Genomic DNA, 15,663 nt, shown 5'->3' with positions numbered 1-15,663 from the left:
TTTTTTTGGTTTTTTTCTCCGGTACCGGGAACGGAACTCACGACCTTGCGCTTGCCAGGCAGGCGCTTTTGCCGCTGAGCTAAATCCCCAGCCCCTCCGACTAAGAATTATTAATGTAGTTTAGAAATAAAAAGTAAGAGCCTGCTTTAGATAGTTCTCAAAAAAATTACCTTTTGGTTGGGTACAGACACTTTGGCCTGCCTGTACCTTGCAAGAAAGAAGCTCAGAAGGTCTATTTATTCATATACACCACTTTTCATTCCCAGTGAGAATGTGCTTTGTGGCTTGGAATGGCAATATGGAGGTAGTGTCAGATTGCTCTTATGTTTCTTTGGCTGCAAATTCTCCTTGCATTCCAGGGTTGAATGTACAAACTCCTTTTTCTTTTGCTAAAAAACAAGACACTGTAGAAAGAGACCACTTGGTATATTGTTTTTTAGGGAGGGTTTGAAAGTTTTAGCTTTTCACTTGTTCCTAGAGATGTAGATTTGAAAGATTCTAACCTAGAGCAAAGACTTTGAACGTTGTAGGTTATAGAACATAACATAAGCTTTTCAGCTCTTAGAAGAAGTTATGTGTCTGTTGTGGGATGTTTTGTTTTGTTTTTTGACCAGGAATCGAACCCATGACCTCACACTTGCCAGGCAGGTGCTGTGCCACTGAGTTATATCCCTGGCCCCTGTTGTGGGATGTTGATACTGACACAGTCAAGGCCCCTCAGAAATAGCACAAACTCATCTTATTTATTCAATGAGCTTTCAAAGTACCATTGAGGAAGTGATTTCTTATTTATCCTATTACTTGTAGACACCCGGTAGGTCCTCTTAACTCCCAATCTGTTTTCCAGAACCATTTTACAAGGTACTTTACAGAATAACAAGGGGGCTGTAGGCCTCAAACAGATGTGTAGACATGTTGCCTGCTTTTCCAGGATTAATTTTTTACGTTGTACCTTTTTATTTTATTCAGCCTGCCTTGACTTTCTTGACTGTTTAGTTCACCAGGAAAGCTCTATAAGTTATGGAACATATGCAGATCCCCATGCTACGGAGACTATGTCTCTGTCTCCAAGGGCAAGCGTGTATGCACATGCACCTGTGTGTGCATGCATGCGTGTGTTTGGGAGTGGAGAATAAAATCTTTAGTGGCCAGTTTTTCTATTTCTGTTACATCTGTGTACTAATTATTTGGGTTCTTTGCTCTTTCCCCAGGTAAAAATGCAGAGGACATTTTTGGAGAGCTCTTTACTCAGGCAAAAACCTTTGCCTCTCGGGTAAGCTCACTTGCTGAGAGGGTCGACCGACTACAAGTTAAAGTCACTCAGCTGGATCCTAAGGAAGAAGAAGGTAAGGAAGCTGAGCTCAGCATTTGCAGGCTCTGCTGAGCAGTTTCTTAGAAATTTTTTTCCTGATTTATAAAGAAAGAGAGGAGTGAAATCACAGAGACCTATAGGATTCTGCTTTGAAATGACACAAGCCTTGGTGGTATAAAGAAACCTTTTTATCTCTACCACACCCCTACACACTCCTTTTCTCCCATTCCCCCAATTCCCTTGTTCTAAGATTTCCTTTTCTTCAGTCATATTTTGCTACCATAAAAGTACTTGGAAGATTCATTCTAAGGAGAGGCCTGCTAGATCTAGCCACATAGTAAACCTTTGTGTTGCTTCATTTTGTTCAGTCGTGAAATGGCTGGGCTGCTGACAGCCTTGTGGGGCTTCCCCAGAGGGGGAGGGAAAAAAAACCTGGCTGCAGACAGCCACAGCCAAGAAACACAGCAGCTGAGGCCTCTCCGACTGGTGTGACTCAGTGTTTGCTCAAATAGCCTGTCGTCCATTTTCTGACGCCTTCCATCTTCTCCCAGTGTCACTCCAAGGAATCAACACCCGAAAGGCCTTCAGAAGCTCTACCATTCAAGACCAGAAGCTTTTTGACAGAGACTCTCTCCCAGTGCCTATCTTAGAAACCTACAGTACCTGTGATACTCCTCCTCCTCTTAATAATCTTACCCCTTACAGGTAATGCCTGGCTAGTGTCTCCTATTTTTTTGACTTGTGTTTAACAATACTAGATTGTCTAAAATGTCTAAAGATGTTTACATCAGAGAATTGTATAAAATAGCTTACTACTTGCCCCAGAATTGCTTTTGTAGCAGCAGAAGCTAGTTTACTCTATAAGCAGTTGTCACTGTTGTTTAGATTCTGAAATTCATCGTGAATATAGTATATATTGAAAGTTTACTTAACTTTGCGCAGGGCAGAATTTAATTTGGGATGAGCCAGGTCCATCTGGATACCATCCAAGCAATTTAACTATGATGGAACCAGAAGGACTTTGTTACAAGGCGATCCTACAGAGTCGATCCCAGGGGCGACTTTCTAGCAAGGCTCCCACTTACTTGGAAGCCACTCGATTACCAGATGTTTGGGCGTGTTAGTGGGGCCAGCCTCACGGACTGCCTACTCTGGGCCCAGAGGGTTCCTTCCAAAGCTTAAGGAGTAATTGGCATTCTTCCAAGTGAGTGTCGTTCACTTTATTTTGAGCATTCTTTCCACACATTTCCATCTGCAGGACCTACCCTGCTGTGGCTGGATTTGAAAAAGAAAGTAACCTGATAGACAAAATCTCTCCCTGCTAGTGGTTTGGTAGTGTTGTCATCTTGTGCAAAACCACTGAACAAGGGCAGAAAGTGAATATTTATCTTGCTTGTATCCATAAATATCTTTGGAACAGGTAAAAAGTAATTAGAGATAGCTAGAAGCAGATGTCTTCTATCAGACAGAGGTATACTGCAAAACAGAGAGAGAGAGAACACACCCCTGTTAAATTCAAGGACACTCGCCTGATTCAGGAGCCTTGACTAGGCACTTGATGGTTTCTCACATAGGTAACAGAGAAAATACATGATGTCTATTCTTTTTTATTACTGTATGACATTATACTTGCCCCTTGGTTTTCAAAGAGGCTAGCAAGTATAGCAGGACAGAGCTTTGACTCTGTACAATGTCCCCCCAGCGCCCAGTAGGGTCTCACTATATTGCCCAGGTTGGCCTTGAACTTCTAGGATCAAGTGTTCCTTCTGCCTCAGCCTACTCAGTAGCTGGGACTCCAGACGTGTGCTGCTGTGTCTGCCTGCCTGCCTCTCATAATCTCCAGCTTTCGGTCTAGTGCAGCTTGTAAAGCAGGACGGGATCACACACCTGATTATTTGTAGGGCATATGATACAGGATTTATATGACAGGGTAAACGAATGATACTGAGAATTTTATTTTTCAGATAATGATATTTTCCCTTTAAATATTTAATCTCAGAATTAGTCTCTCCTCTCAATTATTAGGAGTTGGCCTAACAGACGCAAGCAGTGGTATATCTAGCTCAGAACAAGATTTAATATAAAAATAATTAGTGTTTGATTTGGAAATGCATTCTCTCTGTTGTGATAGGATTGGTGAACAGGGAATAGGATTATTTCTATTTCTGTATAGTTTGGAATAATACTAAAATAAAATTTCAGGGGCTGGGGAATATAGCTTAGAAGCAGGGCAGCTGCCTGGCAAGTGCAAGGTTGTGAGTTCGATTCCTGGTACTACTAAATAAATAAATAAAATTTCACCCCAAAGTACAAGCACATTCTAGATAGTGGGGAGCATGGCCATACCAAAGGGGGGATTCCAGCCAGGATCATTAACCTTGGCCAATAGCCCTTATATTAACACTCAGCTTACTCTGTACTACCGTCATGGTCAGTAAGAGATGGTGATTACACCTTGTGGTTCTGGAAGAGAAGGTCATCTGACAGTGTGGCCCCCTTGTGGATGGGGTGGTGGTAGATGCTGAGCTATTCGATAAGGGAACAAGAAAGTACAGTAAAGTAGTTGTGTGTGTAAGGAGTAGCAGCTGTATACATGCACAGATTGTGTCTGTGTGAATGTACACTTGAGTCACAGGTTTCAGGTGGGTGAAAGGCATCCTTAAGAGTCTTAAGGTGTCCGTAAGAGTCCTGGAGAGTTGGTGGAGGAAGGGGAACCAGTGGTAGAAAACCCCTCTGAGGTGCTGGGATATTCAGATAACCTCAGGAAGCTGTCTGTGGCCATGCAGATCATTAGCAATAATCAGGATTCCTGCTGCTGCTCCTTGGCCATGCAAATTCCTCTATCAGGAATTGAATATAAGGCAAAAGTTCATAAGAGGTAGAGCGGTGCCATTTGGGGGCATTGAAATGCTGGTGTGGGAGAGGAAATACGCAATCGATTCCGCTAACTGGTAAGTATTTGGAATATTGGATTTGGTTGGGAGCACATCTGTCTACTGACAGCTACTTGTCTTCATTTCTATCCCAGGGATGATGGAAAAGAGGCACTCAAATTCTATACCAACCCTTCATACTTCTTTGATCTTTGGAAGGAGAAGATGCTGCAGGACACCAAGGATATCATGAAAGAGAAGAGAAAGCACAGGGTGAGGGGAAAGGGGCCTCTGTTCTACACATCAGTAGGCACGATTGTGGAGGGAGGATAAAAAGGAAGCCAGTCTTATGTGAAGTAATTCTGAGTGGCTGCTTGCTTGGATGCTAGGTAAAACTCTTAAAAAATGTGTCCATACCAAGCACAACCAAGATGAAAGTATAAATCACACCAAAAATGTGTTTGTTCCCCCAGCGCTATTAACAATTGAGTATATTCAGGCTGAGTTTTAGAAATTGACTTTTCTAGTCACCATTTATTTCTCTTGCAATTTACACCTAACTCTGCTGGACACTTGGGCTAGGCAAGTCCCTTCCTTGCCAGTTTTGCAGCTCATTTCTTAGAGACCTGTACAAGGTTCTGTAGTTTGATGTGTAGCAGGAGCAGTTTAACACCTTCACTCCTGGTTGGGTGGGGCCCGGATGGGTGATAGGCCTGGTTTGTGGAGATGCTCGCCTCCCCTCGTGCTCCTGATGCTGTGTCTTGTGTGTGTGACCTAACAGTTTTGACCTCACAATCCCATTAGCATGGCTGCCAGCACACCCAAGAGAGCGCCAGAGGCTAGTGTAGCTGCACAGACTGGGAAATTCTTCATGGTCTTTTTTGTTGTGGTTTTTTTTGTTGTTGTTTTTTTAAAAACTGTTTCCTTATATCTGTCTTAGATGTCCACAGCTGTCATTCTTTTTCGTTTCTTTTGACTGACCTTTCTGGCATAGCAAATAACAAGTAACTGTTTACTAACTTCTTGACTATTAGAGTTGCTTGAAGACTTGAAAGGCTTACCCAGAGAGGGAATGGGTTTCCTATTGCTAGTCTGTGTGAGTGTGGGACTAAGCAAATGTTTTGCCCGGGGGTGGGGGTGGGGGGCGGGCGGGATTTGAGTTAGATGGCTTCTAGGTCACTCCAAACTCAGCAGTTCTATAAGTTCTGCTGTTACCGAACATTGTCTAGGCAAGTCATCTCTTAAATGTGCATCCATGAAGATGGGTGGAATTTCAATGAAGAACTTTGCAGAATATTTTCCAAATATTTTTCTGTTTCTTTTTATTACAGAAAGAAAAGAAAGATAATCCAAATCGAGGAAATGTAAACCCACGTAAAATCAAGACACGTAAAGAAGAATGGGAGAAAATGAAGATGGGACAAGAATTTGTGGAGTCCAAAGAAAAGCTGGGACTTTCTGGGTAGGTGATGATTTTGTACCATCTGTAACATTCTTTAAAAAGGCTGGGGACAAGGGGCCAACAGTGTAATAGCTCTGGCATCTCGCCTTTTGTACCCCTTGAAGTCTGGCTGTGAGGTTTAGATCAATACCACTATTAATCAGCCATTTTTTAGTGCATCCATCTGGTGATTAAAATTTGCTAAATAAATCAAGAGACTCAGCAATTTAAATGAAGTAACTGGAGTGGTCTCATACAGAGGCCCATGGCTTCTAGTGCCCTTACTCTGCCAGGCAAAAGTAAGTGTAAGGGTCTCAGAGGGAAGATTAGAAAAGTGGCCCTAGGAGCCCTTTGCCTCCAAAGCATGTATCTGAAGGTTGTGCCTAAGAGCTGAGCATTTTGAGGGAGTGAGGAAAGCTAGGCAGGAAGAGTGTGCACTTCACTAGAGCGGTTTTTCAGTCAGCCTTTGTCAGTCTTGGAAGAGAGGCTGGCCAAGGGTCTGAATGCAGACCTCAGAGTCAGTGTGGGAAAGGTTGCTTGGCCAGTGTGGGGGCTATATATCTCCATGGGGAAATAGGAGATGTCAGTCTGACCCCATTTCCCAATACCAAATAACATTGGAGGTTTAAAGGGGGAAAATGATTTGGGTTTTTTGTTTTGTCTTTTGAAAATGATTTTAAAGCTTAGTTTGATGCTTATCCTAGTGTCTGACCTGTGTGACATTCAAAGCCAAGTCACTATGACTGCTTGGCATGAATATCACCTGGTTTTTCCCCTAAATATGCGGTGTCTGGGCTATCAGAGAACCACACCAGCCCATGCCTGGTATCTAGGAGTAACAAAAGGAAAGAGTCAACTTGTTCTTGCTTTTAGGAATGAGTCTACCATGAAAATCTTGGCTTTTAAAAATCTTGACACCTCTGACACTTATTCTTCCTGAATTAAGAGATTTATTTTAAAGAGTGATGAAGATAGTGAGAAGGAAAGTGAACTCTTCTTTCTACAGGGAAGTCAGCCCCGAGGGCACCTTTATTCCCTCACCTCCTGGTAAAGGGGGCCATTTTGTCCTATGGTCCTATCCTTTGCAGACAGGCACTGATTGTAGGTTCAGTGGCTCTCAAGCCAGAGATTCACAGGTTCAGAATGCCAGCTGTAGCCAGGCATGATGCCGCACGCCTGTAATCCCAGCACTTGGGAGGCTGAGATAGGAAGATCACTGCAAGTTTGAGGACAACCTTGGTTACATGGTGAGTTCAAGACCAGCCTAACTACATAGCAAGACGCTATACCCCCACCCTCCCCCACAAAATACCAACTGTTTGTTATATGTGCCCTATTTTTGTGGGCTAGGGATGGTAAAGATGAGATGTTTGCTTCTCATTTTCTTGTTGTCCAGGTTGGGCATTGGGCTGCACAGCTAGTCTATGTGGACATGCTTGTTGGTGAACCTATCAAGAGAAGTGCCAAGCCTACAGGGCTCCAGGCATTAGGGATTTTCCACATCAGAGCATCATTTGATTCAGTTAGTTCCCTCCAACTCTGTTCTCCCTGCGATTTGTTTTTGATGAGTTCTTTAGAACCCAGCAATGGTAGAAAGAAGAGGGAGGTAGAGCAAGGCTCATATGGTGTATTTGTGCTCATATGATAGCTTATTGCTAGGTGCATTTGTGCTTGTTTAAAGTTTTGATGTTATTCACCCATAGTAAATTCACCCAAGGCCCAGTGCTCTGAGGGACAGGTTTTTATGAGGCAAGCCTGAACACCCTACTTTAATCGGCAGCTCATTTTGTTTGAGAAGAGAGATCTGGCAGAGAGACCACATTTACTACCACACAGCAACCTGCATTCATCCTTGGCTTGATTTTGCAATCAAATGCCTCCTTGGCCTTTCAGCACTCCAGAGGCTTGCCGACCTCAAAATCAGGCTGCGTGCCAGTCACGTGTACAGCTCCCTAGCCTGTGGGGCTTGGCTTCACCCTTTGCACAAAACAGACTTTGGGAGTCAGGTATAAAGCTGCATCTCACATCTGGGGGAGAATTTAAAAGAACTGCTGGATTTTACAAGGCTGACACTGGAAAAGAAATAGCAAGGTTTTTGATAATCTCAGTTGAATCCCTACAGATAATCCAGCAGAAATGTCTGGGAGATATGTAGAATATTTAGCCCTCAAATGAAATTTCAGTATAGCAGAAAATATATTAGGGATCTCCTTATTTTCTTTCTTCTCATATCTTTTTTTTTTTTTTTGGTACCGAGAATCGAACTCAGGACCTTGCACTTGCCAGGCAGGCGCTTATGCCACTGAGCTACATCCCTGGCCCTCTTCTTGTGGATGTGAAATCCAGCAGTTGTAAATTCTCTTCCAGATGTGAGATGCAGCTTTATACCTGACTCCCCAAGTCTGTCTTGCGCAAAGGGTGAAGCCAAGCCCCACAGGCTAGGGAGCTGTACACGTCTTTTGTGGCAAAATCATTTTTGTGGTATATTTTAAGAAAAGAGGTTCTTTCAGTGACACCTTTTGGCCTTGGATTCCTTGTCAGGTATTCTCCTGCCTTGGTGTACCAGAACGGCAGCATCGGTTCTGTTGAAAATGTGGATGCAGGCAGCTATCCACCACCACCGCAGGCAGACATCGCCTCATCACCTTCTCCTTCCTTCTCTGAGGACAACTTGCCTCCCCCCCCAGCAGAATTCAGGTAAATGGCAGAACCTCTTCCATATGTCTTGGATGGTTAAACACTCACGAACAAAATAAAGAGTTCAAATTCTAGGCCAGGACCACTAAAATAATACCTGAGGCATGTATGCCACTCTACATAATGGAAATAGTTAACATTTATCAAGGTTGCAGGGTGCCAGGTATTGTTCTGAATACTGTTTGTTACTTAATTCCCTCAGGGATACTTTTGAGATAAACACTATTATTATTATCCCCATGTTACAGACAAGTAAATTGAGGCACAGAGAGGTCAGTGAATTTATCTAAGGTCACACAGCCAGCAAAGAGGGAGAGTCAGTCTGATTCCTGGGCCTGTGTTCTTAACTGCTGTATTCTGCTGTCCCTGAACAAATAAAGTCACCAACTTTTTTTCTTTTTTGGTCCAGTACCTGGAATTAAACCCAGGGCCTTTGCATTGAGCGATACCCCTAACCCATTTATTTTTATTTTTTATTTTGAGGCAAGATCTCAGTAAGTCACTGAATTTCCCAGGCTGGACTTAAATTTACAGTGTTCTTGCCTCAGCTTCCCAAAGTGCTGGGATTATTGCCCTGTTCCGTCAGGCCCAGCTTCTTCTTCACTTACCCTTAACTCAGTACGAAGTGACATGGCCTTAGAATGGCAGGCACTTTGTCCTGGATCCAGAACCTTGCAGATCTTCACTTCCCTCTCTGGGTTCATTTCACTGCTGGGTGCACTTTCCAGAAATGGTGAGACCAGGGAAAGGGGGGATGAAATGTAGAACCTGTCTGTTTTGATATCTGTCAGTGTCCCTGGCAGAGGTGTGCAGAGATTGCCTATAATGGCTGGAAAGAGGTCTAAGACTTGTTTGGATTCCAGTGTTTTCTCACAGTTACTCTTTGCCTTTCTGATGCCTGACAAATGAGAGCTTTGAAAGGTGTACTTTTCTCCTTGGACACAGTTGCATTAGTGATGATGTATGCTGAGGCCCCCTCAGACAGAGGCCTAAAGCAGTGCTGTCCTCCCCTCTACCCTCATTCTTCTTGGCCCTTGAAACCACTAATCCCAACTCTCCTTCTGCCTCCCAAATCACTTCCTGCTGGTTGCCCTGTCAGATGCAGCTAAGGCTTCAAGGTCTGTGGAAAATTCCAAGATGGATGCTTTTCTGAGGAATAGCTGTTAGTGTAGGGAAGATACAAAGGTGGAAGAAGGAAACCTTCGGCGTCACACTTAGCTTGAGTCTTGCAGCTGCACCTACACAGCTCTGGTCCCAGGAATAGAGCCTTAATCATCTCTCAAACCTGGGTCAAGAGTTGGTGGCACATGCACTTCCTGTTCTCAGCTCCTCAGATGGAGAAGTCTTCTCAAGTGAAGATGCACACACCTGAATCTGTAGCCCGCTCAGGTTTGGTCGGCTGGTTGTGGGCTTTCTGCCCTCACCACGTCTGTTGAATGTTAATAGCTTGAGAAACACAGCCCAGTGAGTGGATGGTATTTGAATTTTCATTCTTCTTCTCTCTTATATACATTCTTAGTCCTATCTCCAGGCTTAAATTGACAATTGCCCATGGGCAGTTCCTCTAGAGGAGGGTTCAGTGCCTTTCCCTCAAGAGCTAAGTCAGCCGTTGCCTGATAGGGGAATCACAGGTTCACTTCTTCCGGGTAGTTTTCCTCAATTCCTTATTACACTTTGCTGCTGGTGAGCAGCTCATTATTTTATAAAGGTACCCATTTTCTTGTTAGTCTGTTCTGACCATTTCCAGGTCTGTCCTTCTGTTTTTAGCAAAGTGAAATGACAGTCAATCAAGAGATGCCTAAGCTTAGAGATAAGCCTATCTCTGGGTGGGGCTTTGCATCCTGAGAGTGACAGTGGGGTCTCTTTCTTTGCCCTTGTAGCTATCCGGCAGACAACCAAAGAGGATCTGTTCTGGCTGCACCCAAAAGATCCAGTGTGGTCAGCCCAAGCCATCCACCCCCAGCTCCTCCTCTGGGCTCTCCACCAGGTCCCAAACCTGGATTTGCTTCACCACCAGCCCCGCCACCTCCACCTCCCCTGGGGATCCCGCCTCCACCACCAGCTATGGGATTTGGGTCTCCAGAAACCCCTCTGCCACCTTCACCCGCATCTTTTCCACCTCACCCTGATTTTGCTGCCCCTCCACCCCCTCCACCACCACCAGCAGCTGACTACCCAACTCTCCCACCACCTCCCATGTCCCAACCAGCTGGGGGTGTGCCTCCCCCACCGCCTCCCCCACCCCCTCCAGGGCCCCCACCACTGCCCTTCAGTGGTGGGGATGGCCAGCCTGCCGTACCACCACCACCAATTTCTGATGCCACCAAGCCCAAGTCGTCCTTGCCTGCCGTGAGTGATGCCCGTAGCGACCTGCTTTCCGCCATCCGTCAAGGTAAATTCCAGTGTGGGCCTGGAACCATGGAGCCTTACCTTTCTGGAGCTGGGATGACTGACTAGAGGCTGGGAAGAGGGGCTCTGTGCCTCTCCCAGGGAATAGCCTTCATTGAGTGGGGAGATTGGGAATCTTAGGCCTCAGAGCGACCTAAAAGAAGGCTTCACCCTGAGAATACAGTTTGAGATTTCTTTCCACATTGGTCTAAAGATGTCTTAACATGAGATCTTAGAACTCTTGAAAATGTATGCTTTGTATTTATTTGCATGCATTTTCTCCACCTGGGGAAAGAGCCCCATGTTTTATCAGATACTGAAAAAAAATCAGGATCACTGTCCTAGCAGGTCCCGTTCAGCTGGAGTTGGTCATTCTCCACCAGCCTGCCTATTGTATCTTCCCTCCTCCTGCCCTTTTTTCTCCCCGTTTCCCTTACCCCTTTTCATTCAATCCCCTTTTCCTCTTTTCTCCTTTTCCCTTCATTTGTTCCCCTTTCATCCCTCCCTGTGACCGTCTCACCTACCTGAAGCATTTATTCTCTTTTTGACCAGGCCAAGTCTGGTCCCATGGGATTAGAGTAGCTGTTTGTGACACTCAAGAGACTGGTAGTTCTGAGGAGATAGTCCAGAGGTGCTGAACCCCATGACAGTCAGTAGGGCTGTGCAGACTGAGCCCTTGCTGGGTGGGGAGGTGGGTCTCTCCTCACTCAGCCTTGTGAGAAACTGCCATGCAGCAGCCAGAACAGCAGGCTTTAAGCCTTTCAGTCACAGACGGCACCAGGACACCAGTTTCGTAAAACCCATCTTTCCTTCTCTCCCTGTAACTGCTTTTTCCCTTGGCTTTCCTAGAGGAGCCCTCTTTCTCCCTGTCCTTTCCAGTCCTCCTCCAGAGTGGCCGCTTGCCCGTACTCAGTGTTAGATGGACTTTGGCTCAGTATTTGTTTCTCACCCTTTCTCCCTCTCTGCCATCAGGCTTTCAGCTGCGCAGGGTTGAGGAGCAGCGGGAGCAAGAGAAGCACGATGTCGTGGGTAACGACGTGGCCACCATCCTGTCACGTCGCATTGCTGTTGAGTACAGCGACTCAGAAGATGACTCCTCTGAGTTTGATGAAGACGACTGGTCCGATTAACTCTGCCTGCGGCCCACCTCTTTCTACTTTCCTTCCTGCCTGCCTTCTTTGATACCTATCCCAGTAGTCCCACGGGGAGGAAGAGGGAGGAAAGAAGAATTTCCAGGGGCCAAAGCCTTTCCTGAAGCAGCCAAAGACATATCCAAGTGCTTCCTCCAAATGAACATGTTGTTTCCTCTCCCCACTGTCAGGCCCATGGGGTTCCGTAGCTGAGCTGTTCCCTCTTCCTTTCAAGGACTGTTCCATAGTGAAAGGAAGGAAAAACCCCAAAGCAGAGCCCTTTGATAGAGATTTAGTTGGAAATGGTGCCTTCCCTGGGAGCCATTTTCATTTGTGGCCTTTTCCCAAAATCCTTGACCTCTGCAATTTCAAATCATGACCCTCCTTTTCTGGTCCTTCGAGGACACAGCCAGGCTTGGGAGGGCAGCAGGCTCAGTGCCCCCAAGCCAAACTGCCGCGCCCCTCTGCCCCACCCTCCGCCTAATCAACTGGGTGGGGCTGCCTTTTGCTCTGCAGTCTCTCATGCCCTTTACTCCCGGAGGCATCGGGCTCTTAAAGAATGTCTCACCCTCTCTGCCCAGAAGTGATGTCTTCTAAAGGCTGAGGCTGTTGTCTCCTTCCCTGGCTCCCTTTTACTGAGCATGGTGTTCAGGGGTCCTTCAGATGCCCCTCGCTCCCACCCTCCTAGGTGCCTGTAGGCCACACAGCCCAGTTTTAACCTCTGGTATCCATGACCAAACTAGCCCTGGCACATGGACCTGGGCCTCTGCCAGCTGTCAGGAGCAAAGCTTAGAGACTTGGAAGTACAAGACTGAGAGGATGGTGGAACTCCTTGGGCCCCACCTTTTTAAAGATGCCGAGGCCTAGAGATAGGAAGTGACTTGCACAAGGTCACACAGTTGGATAGTGACAGAGCACGAGCCCTGACTTGCTGATTCCAAGTCACCTGTGTTTTCTGGGACCAAATAATGAGCGCCTACTGGAGTCTGGGCAGAGCAGCCTTGGCTCTGTGCTCCTCCAGACTTCCCCATAGGCGGGGGTCCCAGTTGGAGGGCTTCAGCCTGTGCCAGCTCTGCCAGTGCTGCTCAGACCTTTATCGCCTCTCGTAACCCTTTGTTGCCTTCTTCCTATCACCAGCCAGCCATGTGGCCTAGGAGCTGAGCTTCTAGGAGACCAGAAGTAGGAAGAAGAGGGGCCAGGCAGTTTTGACAGATGCTGTTTTCCGTGCCGCCACAGCTCCACCCTCTTTATTTCCCCAATTTAAGCATAGGTTCTGCCAGCTGTAGAAACTTCAGTCCCTCAGGCTGGCAGCTGCCGCAGGTACCTGCCTGGGGGGACCTGGCAGCGTGAAGAGAGCTGAAAGGCTGAGCGACTCAGGGTCCCCTTCTTGTCTCCCCCATCACTGCACATGGTGATGTTAGTCCTCCCTCGACTTTTCCCAGAGCTAATACACAGGTGCTATTATTCAGGAAAAAACTGGTCAGCTCTGGCCAACAGCAAGGTTCCTTCTCTTCTGCCCTAACTATTGTGTAGCCTCTTACGCTGAAATCTGCTTCTCCTGACTTCTCCGGCTTTCAGAGCCTGAAACAAAGAGAAACAAGACCTGTCTACCCAGCACAGCAAATGGTTGTAGTAATTGCCAAAGCCCTTGTAAACCCCTCTGGCTTGAGGAGGGTAACTGTGGGCACTGCTGCCTGCCCTTGTGAATACCTCCCTCTGCCTCCTTCCTTGAACTCGGACATGCGGACTGAGCCTGCAAGTGCCAGCAGGTCCTCCTGCTGTGGCCGCTCTAGAGTGTGCCCTCCTCCCACCCCCTAGGTTGCCACAGGGCTTGGCACCCAGCTTCATGCTGAGCACGCCAGGGTCTCCCACCTGCACTTCCGAAGCTGAAGCTGCCTTCCTCAGAACCCTGAAATGGCTGTTGAAGGTGCCGCAGCTGTGGCTCAGCAGAGGCTGCAGAGGCAGGTGGAGGGCACCCGTTCTCCAAAATAGGAGTCCTGGGGCCTGGCCAGGCCAGGGTTTGGGCCTAATGGGTTTGGCTAAATTACCTCCATCCTCCTTTTTTCCGGAAAATGGGGAGCCAGAGCCACTCACTAACATTTCGCTCTGACCTTGAAAGAGGCAGTGTTGGCCTGGCTTCTGCAATGGACAGAGTCCACCCTGGAAAGGGCTGGGGGCAGGAGGAGGTGGGGAGGGGCTGTGCCTGCGGAAGGTAGGATTAGATCATTAGCTCAGTGACCTCCTAGGGTTTCGATGTGCTGTGTTCTCATCCTACAGCTGGTTTGGTAATGATCTGCAAGTCCCGGAGAGCAACAGCACAGCTCTGCCTAACGCTCTCATTAAAATCCATGCAGCCAAGCTCGGCGCTTTGTAGCAGCCGGCCTTGCGAAGCCGCCTCAGCTCAGGGGGCTGGGGACCCAGTCAGCTGAGAGGCCCTCTGGGCTCTACTATGCATATGTGCACCAAAAAAAAAAAAAAATTTCTTTAAGCCGAGAGCCCTTTAAGATGATAAGAACCCAATGCAGGTAGGCATGTGTTTTGGAATCCTATAGTTGTAGAATGCGAAGTTCAGTGATTATTTTAAACTGGGCTGAGGCTGGAAGGAGAATGGAACAATGGCCCATAAGGGCTCTTAAGCACTGAAGCCGAAGAGCCACCTCCCTTCCTGGCCTGCTCAGCCCAGGGGACCTGCCCCCACAGTACTGTGGCCCAGGGACCCAGTTTCCAATCGGCAGTGTCAGAAGTGACTTGTGGCTTTGCCTCGGTCGTGAGATGATTTCATTCCAGAGGAGTGGGTTGGAGGGGGGGCGTCCCTTGGAGGCTCAGAGCAGCTGGCCCAAGCTCCAGCTCGCTTCTAGTGGAAGCTCGAGCGCCCTCCGAAACGACCCTGGCCAATGTCACCGCAGAGCTGAGGCGGTGTTGTCAGGGCTAATGTGAAATCTCTTCCCGTGGCACCGATCCTCCGGCTCTGCAGCGCCAGCTTGGACAGATTGAGGTCTCTGTGGCTTTGGTGACCCTGCTTAAGCATTCCCACCGTGTCCCTGCTCTGCTCTAGGACTGCCCCCTGCTGCGGCCCCTCGCCTGACCTCGGGGCCTAGGGAGGGAGGCGGGTACGCCAGGGCAAGGCGCTTCTGCTCAGGAGAGATGTCAGCCTTCCTGGGGGCATCAGGCTTTGAGCTCTGCTGGGGTCCGGCTGACCTGGGACCAGATGTTGCACAGAAAAGTGCCTCACTCTGCCTCCTGCCATGTTCGCTGTAACAGTGCCTCAGTGAGGGCCGGGGAACAATTTTGTTACTGTATTAACTTTATTCAGTTAATTCACTTGAGAAACTAACCAATTTTTACTTTCTGTCTAGAATGATGTATGCATAGGAGAGTAAGTCGTAATGCTCCCAAAGTGCCTTGTTTTCTCTGATATAAATATATTTATAAGGACATATTCCAGTGGGTTTTTGGGTGTGTGTGTGCCACATCAGGGTTTTAGGGAGTGAGCAAATCTGCAGTGGGGATATCCCCTGAAAACAGGTCCTCTCCCCAAGGTTGGGACAGGAACTCTTCAGTTAAGAGATCTGATCAATGGGGTTAAGCCAAACCCCTGAAGTGACCTTTTCCTCATCCGCCCTATTCAGACCCTCAGGAAGACATCCAGTTTCCTAAAGCCCTGCAGCACCAAACCCGGTCTCATTTGCTTGCCTGCTGGTCCTATGTGTACCACTTTCGTACCCCAGTGACCCAAAGTTCCGTGTAACTGTTCTACATATGCACATGAACACTGAAATGCCAACATTTTCAGTAATTTGATAAAACCTCTGTAGCCACTCA

General features: G+C 47.2%; 1 protein-coding gene across 2 annotated transcripts in view; it reads left to right on the top strand.

Moving 5' to 3' along the window:
• The window catches only part of Wasf2 (WAS protein family, member 2), a 75,111-nt gene extending 59,448 nt beyond the window's left edge, over positions 1 to 15,663 (top strand). For both annotated transcript variants that reach the window (XM_005394909.2, XM_013519649.1), the window contains exons 3-9: positions 1,212 to 1,346; positions 1,864 to 2,017; positions 4,341 to 4,458; positions 5,517 to 5,647; positions 8,168 to 8,323; positions 10,204 to 10,715; positions 11,684 to 15,663. In XM_005394909.2, coding sequence (XP_005394966.1) covers positions 1,212 to 1,346; positions 1,864 to 2,017; positions 4,341 to 4,458; positions 5,517 to 5,647; positions 8,168 to 8,323; positions 10,204 to 10,715; positions 11,684 to 11,841 — 1,364 coding nt within the window. In that variant the 3' untranslated portion in view covers positions 11,842 to 15,663. The remainder of the gene's footprint in view (positions 1 to 1,211; positions 1,347 to 1,863; positions 2,018 to 4,340; positions 4,459 to 5,516; positions 5,648 to 8,167; positions 8,324 to 10,203; positions 10,716 to 11,683) is intronic.

The sequence above is a fragment of the Chinchilla lanigera genome, unplaced genomic scaffold (genome assembly GCF_000276665.1).
Source record: "Chinchilla lanigera isolate Chin_1 unplaced genomic scaffold, ChiLan1.0 scaffold00051, whole genome shotgun sequence".
NCBI classification, from domain to species: Eukaryota; Metazoa; Chordata; class Mammalia; order Rodentia; family Chinchillidae; genus Chinchilla; species Chinchilla lanigera.
Note: the sequence above shows the minus strand (reverse complement) of the source record. Positions and strands in the feature narration are given on the sequence as shown.